At 44.1% G+C, this 10,197-nt stretch overlaps 1 protein-coding gene across 1 annotated transcript; it reads right to left on the reverse strand.

Annotated features, from left to right (window-relative positions):
* Positions 1–2,766: 2,766 nt before the first annotated feature.
* On the reverse strand, positions 2,767–6,923 carry LOC133965824 (synapse differentiation-inducing gene protein 1). The gene is made up of 4 exons (XM_062400381.1): positions 6,857–6,923; positions 5,647–6,284; positions 5,077–5,214; positions 2,767–2,925 (listed from the first exon to the last, which is right to left on the reverse strand). The coding sequence occupies exons 2-4, from the start codon at positions 6,181–6,183 to the stop codon at positions 2,767–2,769; spliced, it is 834 nt and encodes a 277-aa protein (XP_062256365.1). The 5' UTR covers positions 6,184–6,284; positions 6,857–6,923.
* Positions 6,924–10,197: the final 3,274 nt, after the last annotated feature.

Genomic DNA, 10,197 nt, shown 5'->3' on the forward strand with positions numbered 1-10,197 from the left:
ACCCAAACTTAAAAAATAATAGGATATTGACCATCCCGAGAGAGTGTTCTCCTAATAAATATCATTTTATCTTATCAAATTCAAAATTCAGAATTAACCCTTACCCCAACGAAGGTGCGCACACACAGAATAGAGGTGCCCCACAGAAATATCAGCTCTTTAGACCAATCATGGAGAAAACCAAGATCAGTTCCTTGTAAGAATGATAGTGAAGCATCTCCTGGGGCTGTGCGGTGTATGGGGCACAGGAGCTCTTCAGGGGGCCCAATCATGGGTGCCCGGATGGGGGCCAAGGAGGCAGTGGTCTGGATACACATCAGGCCCCTCTTGATTGAACCTGAAAGGTAAGAGTGCAGGTAAGAGTGAAGAGAAATTCCACCAGAAATCATTTATTCCTAATTAGCTCCTCCCACTTTTGGCAATTTGGTCGTTCGTAGAAGCTCGGGGATGGTACCAATCGATCCGCAATACCCAATTTAGTATAGACAGATGCACGTTCCAAGTCTCTACGACCTTCAGAAAAAAAGTTATTCAAGAATATCTCCTTCTCCAATGTGCTTTCATCCCTAATCCTAACCCTAGTCCAAACTGCCCAGTCGTCAGACGAAGCGGGGTGTCTTCGAGATATTTTTTCTAAACCTAACCCTGACCTAACCTTCACCCTAACTAGGAAATCTAAATAGTGCCCTTAGAAAAAAATAGTCCAACCAACTCCGTTAAAATAAAACAAATCAACTCAATTTCAAAAAAACAATTCGGCAAAAGGGGATATGTAAGACTGGAGAGTACTGATGACGTGCGTGGGCCAGTGCATTGCCTTTGACTCCCTAGTCCAAACTGCCCAGTCGTCGGACGAAGCGGGGGGAGTCATAGATATATATCTTATATGTCCTTTCGCAAAAAGATGCAGAAAAACTAGTCCACGCCTTTGTTACATCGAGACTGGACTATTGTAATTCATTATTATCAGGCTCCAGCAGGAAGTCGTTAAAGACTCTACAGCTTGTCCAAAATGCCGCAGCACGTGTCCTGACGAGAACAAAGAGAAGAGAGCACATTTCTCCTGTGTTAGCATCGCTACACTGGCTTCCAGTTAAATCTAGAATAGAATTAAAAATTCTCCTCCTCACCTTCAAGGCCCTTAATAATATGGCGCCATTTTACCTTAAAGAGCTGTTAGTACCATTTAGGCCTACTTGTCCTCCCTAAAGTCGTTAAAAGTAGAGTAGGAGCCAGAGCTTTTAGCCATCAATATTAGATCATTATCATTATCATATTATCATATCATCAGTACTTACCTTAATATGCCACTGCACCTTATCTACCCATTTATCTTGTGTTTCTGTTTTTATTGTTTCTACCGCAATATTTTATTTTATTGTATTGTATTGTATTGTATTGTATTGAAATGTACCGGCTGCTATGACGACTTAATTTCCCTTCGGGGATGAATAAAGTAATCTATCTATCTATCTATCTATCAAGCCCCTCGGCTGTGGAATAAACTACCACTTTCAGTTCGGGAGGCAGACACCATCTGTTCGTTTAAGAGTAGGCTCAAAACCTTCCTCTTTGATAAAGCTTATAGTTAGAGCTAATTAGTGCGCCAGAACGTTACTTGTTCTATTTTATGACACATGGAGCTTCTCTTTCCAGCTTCTTCTTCCTCTTCTCCATCCCTATCCCCCTTCCCCGGAATCCCTTTGCTTTATCACCCGCAGATCCAGGGCCTCTGTGGCCGCACCATGGATTGCAGTTTGTTGATCGCGCACCGGGGGTCGCCGTGGTGGATCCAGTGTGGCGGATTCTGTGTCGTGTGGGCTGATCGTGGTGGTGGTGGCGGACCCTGTGTCGCGTTGGCATCGGGTACGGGCATTGGACCGGGACCGTGGTGGCGGCTCGTGGCAGTGGACGGTGACTGAGGACTGGAGTGGCGTTCTGGTCTGGATGGTGGATCGTGGTCCTGCTGGTTGCTTACCATGGACTGTGATTGCAGGGGGACTGCTTGGCATGTCATGTTGGGGTTGTCCTTCGGGATGTCTACCCTCATCAAATGCTGCTAGAGACTTTAATCTTTAATCTTGAAGACTTTAATCTTGATGATGTTTTCCTGCATGTGGCATCTTTTGCACTTCTGTCCGTCCTGGGAGAGGGATCCCTCATATGTGGCTCTCTCTGAGGTTTCTACGTATTTTTACCTGTTAAAAGGGTTTTTAGTAGTTTATCCTGACTCTTGCTGAGGGTTAAGGACAGAGGATGTCACACCCTGTTAAAGCCCTTTGAGATGAATTGTAATTTGTGAATATGGGCTATACAAATCAAATTGATTGATAAACCCAACCCTAGGGATCAGATATTTCATCAGATGTTCTCGTTAAATTTGTTTTAGTTTTGAGGTCAAGATGAAAATACACATTCAATGAGGAAAAAAGCTAATTTAACAGTTTTTATTTTGTCAAAAAAAAATTTGATGGTTTGAAAAGTAATAATCCATCAAGTTCAAGTGATCCCGTCTTGTTGAGCCAGAAGGAGAATTAAACACTGTAAACACACAGAAAAACGTGGGCTAAAGCATTGTTTATTCAACTTAGTCCCCCAGACTCCCACAGTTCGTCACACAGCTCCTGGGATATGATTGGTTCAAAGCTTTCAGGTTGAAGTCTTTAATAGCTGCAGCAACACCAGTCTAGTCCTCCTGAGCCGAGCTGCTGAGTAAACGCAACCGAAGCCAAAGTCCAGGTTAAGAACAGGGCGTAGTTTCCATTGCTACCAGTGGTGGTTCTTGGAAAGGTAGGCGATCAGTGCCACGCCCACACCCACATAGATACCTGTCCCAATAGTGATGGACAATACGGCCAGGAAGAGAGCCCTCCTCGAGCTGGAGCTGGCAAGATTGAAGTCTCCTTTAGACACCGACTTATTGGTCTGAGGAGGAAGCAAAGAGGAAAAAACTGAGTAACTGAAATGCAGATACTGTGATGATACTACATTCACTGTTGTAAGCCTGGTCACTAACACAGCAGCTAACTGCTTACTCCCCCCTGTCTTCTCTTGTGTGTGTGTGAGAGACTCAAAGATGAACTGATTAGATTTTAGTGGTCAAAGCTCAAAGGTCAGTGTAACCTCATGTTCTTGTGAATGTGATTCAATCAGAACAACATGTCAGTAAAGTGATACAAGATTTACAGTGAAGTGATACTTTTCACCAAAAACAAACATAATAACTTTTCTTAAATTCTTCGTATGTAAAAAATCACAGGGTTAAACACACAGTGGAAAACGGCCACAGAGCATTACGACCAATTCATGCTTCTGCGCCGTAGCCTATGCATAGATGTGTACCCTACATAGAGCCCTACGCAGTTACCCCCCCCCCCCCCCCAACACACACACACTAGTGTTTCGGTGGTGTAATTATAGTATGACTCACACAAACCTACTGCACACTACGCACAGCTATGAATGTTCGGCCCAATTGCATAGGCTATGTGTGCACCTATGGTGTAGCTTCAATGCTTTGTTTTTTAATTCTAGTTGTTTTTTTTTTTGTTATTTGAATCAGAGGTAATTATCACCTGTTAGTTCGACATTGAACAAATGAATACATGTTGTTTCAATATTAAATCATGAGAAAGTACATAAGCAGCCAATTCGATTCTGAGTTTTGTTATTTATTATTTATATTGTACTATTTATAAATTATTATAGAAGAAAATAAGAAGAAGTCCAGGCTCCTCTTCAGCTCTGTAGCTGACAGAGAGTCACCGCTCTACTCATCCATCTATTCATCTGAGGAGCAATGATTTCATGAACCTTTTCAAATGGAATTATAACCATCAGGTAAACCACCTGCACAGTGAGTCTGTGAGAAGCCACCAGTTGGTCCAAGACGCTGCAGCACGAGAGCTGACAGGAACCAGAAGAGATCATATCACTGCTCTGAGCTTCTCTGCACTGGCTCCCTGTGACAGTCTGAATATCAAGATCCTGCTCCTCACATAGAAAAAGATCTGAACAATCCATCTTGTGGTTCTAGGGTCATGCACCATCTCTACCATCTCACCCTAACCCCATGAACAGCTAACTGTAAAAATAACAAAAAAAACAAAAACAAAAGTGCATTGTGGTGTCTACGTTGAGGAACTTTCATGTCTAACTCAGATGAGCCAGACAGAGACACACTACCTTCAACTCTCACCAACTTTAACTCTTTTAACGTATTTCACCAGTGGCCAGATGCAAGGACACAATGTGATTTATTTATGCATACTTAAGGCTTAACTATCCAATAAAATGTGAGCACCTCCATGTACCACAGAGAGCGACATTCATGGATGTGCTGTTGGATTGGGTGACACAGGGTCAGGGAAATATACTGGGAGGCTGTGGGTAACGTCTTCAGACTTGGTGGAGACAGTTGCTCATGTTGCTCTGTTAGCGTTTATATTTTTTTTCACCTTCTGGTCTCTTGATGCATCAAGTCGACATTAAAATCTTTTGCGTAAGACATCAGCTGCTGCCTGAGTTCTCCTTCACCAGCTTCCAGAAAACTTCCAGAACACTGATGACCATGTTTTTCCTTTTGGTGGTGAACTGTTCCTTTAATGTGAATATCTTCCTCCCACTCCTCCTCCTCTTCATTCTGTTTTCAGTGGATTTTTCAACGTGGGAAAGGTTGCCACTGGCAACCAGCCCTGTTTCTTTTTGGAGAGTTAGATGTGCAGTTTCCGTGGAGACCACATCTGCTACTCTTGCATGAGATTCGGATATAAAGACAAACACACACGTTCATTCTTGCAACACAACTATAAACAACAATAAAGTTTGACAGGAACATTTATCTAATAATTAGAAAGCTGATTGATTTGTCATTATAAAAACCTGTTAATCATTTTCAATTGTTTTTCAGTTTATACTTAAATATATAATATATACTATATTTATACTTACAGTTGCTTCGTTTAAAACTACATGTGTCACTAACTAATTATCTTTTGACACATGAAGCATCCTCCAGCCTCTAGATTTCTTATACAAGGGCTATGTTTGTGTGTGAGTGTGTTTGTGTGTCCTCACCTTGTGTGACAGGTAGAATGCTGCAATGCCCAGTGGCCAGAAGCAGCAGAGCATGGAGAAGACGCTGAGACAGAGGTGATCTCTGGGCGGTATTAACAGGAAGGTGTCCTCGCTCTCTGATTCGCTGGAGTAATCCCTCTGAAAACATACACACGCATACACAAGCACACGCACACAGGTCCCTCTGGATGAACTGTATTTGTGACAAACATTTATTCTCCTGCCAGTCAGGATGCAGGGTTTTCAGCCCTGAGTATTGTCTGAAGGTTTCTGTGTTTGAATCCATTTTCTTTATATAAATACAGACATTCTGACAGGTGAGCTATATTATAGATGTATTGTGAGGTCACTGAACATCCTTCATCTTTTCTCTATGACGTTTCCTTACACAACACCAGAACTGATTCGAGTCGGTGACTTTTAGAGTAAAGTAACAGTAACAGTAATTATGAATCAGTATCAACCTTCACTGTGACATCACCTGTTGGTTTGTGCGCTGCTGTTCTGAAGCCTCAGTTTGACCTTTTGTACAGCCTACCTACACATGCCACCTGCCCCATTTAACTTTACCTCCTGGAACTCATCATCGTCGTCGATTTCGTATGACAACGTGTGAATCTTTGTGTTATCTCTAGGAAAATTCAGAAACCTCCTCTCAGCGGACAGCATCGCCTCCTTTGCGGTGGCGGCGGAGGATGAGGAGGCTTCAGGAACAAGCCCCTCAATGAAGGTGGTCTCGCAGCAGTCACTTCCCCCTGCCTCCCCCCATGCCTGCAGGATATCGTCTAGGCAGGGGAGGAAGGCTGGGGACGGCCTGAGGTGGGGGTCCACCACCACATGGTGAGGGAAGAGGGCACCAGGGTTCAGGAGCTGAGTAGGAGAGCCGCCATGCTCCTGCTGAGGGGGGGCACTCACCACCGCATGACCCTGATACTGAGGAGCTGAGTACACAGACATCCGATTCTGTTGTGGCTCCGCCCCCAGCCTGTGGGTGTTAATGAGGCAATTTTGTCTGTAGTCGCCGGCGCCTACTGCTGAAGATGAGCCCCCTGAAGAGAAGGTTCCAGCCTCTTCTCCTCGACTCTGGTCCTCTCCTTCTCCCTCCATCCCGCCTGCAGGTCACTCCTCCTCTGAGGAATCACCCAGTAGTCAGGCATCAGAGGTGACAGGTCAGAGGTCAGGGGTCAGGTAATGCAGGCCGAGCTCTCCTGATAAACAGAAAAACATTTTAATGGATTCACGCTCAGCAGGATGGTTGTATTTACACATGAGACTAACTTGACATCACTTCCTGATAATGTCATAGACAGAGAAACCATAGAATTCAGCATTTCATGTAGAATCTTGATGCTTTTAATTTTCATTCAGTATCACATGATCCAGTGACAGTTTATTGTTCATCACCGAGTTCACTTCAAACAAAAGCTGATCACTGTCAATTCAGCTGCTTTTGTGGAAGATCAGCAACAAATAAACAATAAATCTTGTTAAATTCCTCCATCAGTTTTTCTGCTTCACTCACTCACTCACACACTCACACACACACAATCACGCACCATCACACTCTCACACACTCACTCACCCACTCACAAACACTCACAGACTAACACACTCTCACACACGCACACACTCACTCACCCACTCACACACACACACACACACACCCAGTCAAATCTGATCAATTGAATACCGACAGTGTCACCGTCTCTGACGTCATAGCGTTTACACGCGTCCTGATCACGAGAGGACAAACGCGCACACATGCTTCACGCACACTCACCTCCCAAGGTGAGACATGAGACCCCGCATCATTCCATCCAATCCCCCCCCCCCCCCCCACACACCCACCACCACCGTTCTGCAGCCGCCCTGCACTGCGTTCTGAACGGCGTAGAGAACCGAGAGTCCCGCAAGAATGCCCGGTGCTCTAAGACACAGACAGCCGAGAGAGGGGAGAGGCAGGCGGCCGGCAGGAGTCCGTGTGGTCGGTGGATGAGGAGGAGGATTCTCCTGTAGAGAACAAGTGATGGAGGAGAAAAGAGGAGGGAGAGAGAGAGAGAGAGACACCGAGAGACACCGAGAGAGAAGGGGGGGAGAGAGGGAGAGAGACTCAGAGAGAGAGAGGGGGGGGGGACTCAGAGAGAGAGAGAGAGACAGAGAGACAGAGAGATAAGGGGGGAGATTTTAAACCATCAATTATTCTTCAGTATTTACACTGTAAAGTTAATCATGAATGAAATCGTTTCGATGAAGAAAACTTAAAACATTTTGGAGACAATTATCTCTAAATGTCTGCACAACAAAGATTAGCCATTTGCCCACGCCCGATTAAAATTACTCCAGAATACGTAAAAAAAAAAATTCACCACTTTCTAATGTTCTGCACATTTTGGTAAGAATTTGACTATGTTAAAGCCTCATTGCCACTTCATTTAATAATAATAATAATCCTCTATTCAATTTCATTAGGTCTAGGGTTAGGGTTTCTGTCGCCTACTGTTTGGTGCTCGGGCCCTAATTAAGAAGTTGATATACATACACATCTGGGGTCACCCAGAAAATTTTGTGTTTTCCATGAAAACTCACACTTTTATTTATCAAATAAGTTGCAAAATGAATAGAAAATATAGTCAAGGCATTCACAATGTTAGAAATAATGATTTTTATTTGAAATCTTAAGTTTGTTCTTCAAACTTTGTTTTCGTCAAAGAATGCTCCATTTGCAGCATTACAGTATTGCAGACCTTTGTCATTCTAGCTGTTAATTTGTTGAGGTAATTTGTAGAAATTTCACCCAACGCTTTCTGAAGCCCCTCCCACAAGTTGGATTGGCTTGATGGGCACTTAGATCTGGTGACTGCGTTGGCCACTCCATTACAGACAGCATACCAGCTGCCTGCTTCTTCCCTCAATAGTTCTTTAATAATTTGGAGGTCTGCGTTGGTTCATTGTCCTGTTGCATGAGGACATTGGCTCCAATCAAGCGCTGTCCACAGGGTATGGCATGGCGTTGCAAAATGGAGTGATAGCCTTCCTTATTTAAAATCCCTTTTACCTTGTACAAATCTCCGACTCTACCAGCACCAAAGCAGCCCCAGACCATCACATGACCTCCACCATGCTGGACAGATGGCTTCAGGACTCTTCCAGCATCTTTTCACCTGTTCTGCGTCTCACAAATGTTCTTCTGTGTGATCCTAACACCTCAAACTTTGATTCTTCTATCCATAACACTTTTTTCAAATCTTCCTCTGTCTATGTCTGTTCTTTTGCTCATATCAATCATTTATTTGTATTGGCCAGTCTCAGATAAGGCTTTTTCTTTGCCACTCTGCCTAGAAGGCCAGCATCCTGGAGTTGCGTCTTCACTGTAGACGTTGACCCTGGCGTTTTGCGGGTACCATTTAAAGAATTAATAGCCTCAGATCAGGGACTTGTGTCTGTCCTCGTTCTGTTAGATCTCAGTGCAGCATTCGACACAATTGACCGTCAAATTTTATTACAAAGACTCAAACAGTTAATTAACATTTATGGAACCGCCCTTAACTGGTTTAAATCGTATTTTTCTGATTGCTCCCAATTTGTGTAAATTAATGATGAGTCATCTGTGCGCACCAAAGTTAACCATGGTGTTCCACAGGGCTCTGTGCTCGGCCCAATTTTATTCTCATTATATATGCTTCCACCAGGAAACATTATCAGGACACACTCTGTAAATTTCCACGGCTGCGGATGACACCCAGTTATATTTGTCAATAAACCTGAACAAAGTAATCAATTAACTAAACTTCGAACATGTCTCAAGGACATAAAAACCTGGATGACCCGCAATTTTCTCTTATTAAACTCAGATAAAACAGAGGTTATAATACTTGGCCCCAAACACCTTAGAGATACATTATCTAATGATAAAGCTGCGCTAGACGACATTGCCCTTGCTTCCAACAAAACAGTCAGGAACTTGGGCGTGATCTTCGATCCTGATTTATCCTTTAATAGTCACTTAAAACAAATTTCTAGGACCGCTTTTTTCCACTTGCGTAATATTTCAAAAATTAGACATGTCCTTTAAAAAAAAAATGCAGACAAACTAGTCCACGCCTTTGTTACATCGAGACTGGACTATTGTAATTCATTATTATCAGGCTCCAGCAGTAAGTCGTTAAAGACTCTACAGCTTGTCCAAAATGCCGCAGCACGTGTCCTGACGAGAACAAAGAGAAGAGAGCACATTTCTCCAGTAGTAGCATCGCTACACTAGCTTCCAGTTAAATCTAGAATAGAATTTAAAATTCTCCTCCTCACCTTCAGGGCCCTTAATAATAGAGCGCCTTTTTACCTTAAAGAGCTGTAAGTACCTTAGTAAAGTAGAGGAGGAGCCAGAGCTTTCGGCCATCAAGCCCCTCGGCTGTGGAATAATCTACCACTTCCAGTTCAGGAGGCAGACACCATCTGTTCGTTTAAGAGTAGACTCAAAACCTTCCTTTTTGATAAAGCTTATAGTTAGAGCTAATTAGTGCGGCAGAACGTTACTTTTTCTATTTTATGACACATGACACACGGAGCTTCTCTTTCCAGCTTCTCCTTCCTCTTCTCCATCGCTATCCCCCTTCCCCGGAATCCCTTTGCTTTATCACCCGCAGATCCAGGGCCTCTGTGGCCGCACCATGGATTACGGTTTGTGGATCGCGCACCGGGGGTCGCGGTGTTGGATCCAGTGTGGCGGATTCTGAGTCATGTTGGCTGATCGTGGTGCTGGTTGCGGACCCTGTGTCGCGTTGGCATTGGGCACGGGCGGTGGACCAGGGCCGCGGTGGTGGCTTGTGATGGGTCCTGGTGGGCGGCGATGGACGGTGACTGAGGACTGGAGTGGCGTCTGGTCTGGATGGTGGATCGTGGGCCTGCTGGTTGCTGACCATGGACTGTGCTTCATCAATGCTGCTAGAGACTTTGATTATTGATGATGTTCTCCTGCACGTGGCATCTATTGCACTTCTGTCCGTCCTGGGAGAGGGATCCTCACATGTGTCTCTCTCTGAGGTTTCTACGTATTTTTACCTGTTAAAAGGTTTTTTAGTAGTTTTTCCTGACTCTTGCTGAGGGTTAAGGACAGAGGATGTC

The sequence above is a fragment of the Platichthys flesus genome, chromosome 12 (assembly GCF_949316205.1).
Source record: "Platichthys flesus chromosome 12, fPlaFle2.1, whole genome shotgun sequence".
NCBI lineage: Eukaryota > Metazoa > Chordata > Actinopteri > Pleuronectiformes > Pleuronectidae > Platichthys > Platichthys flesus.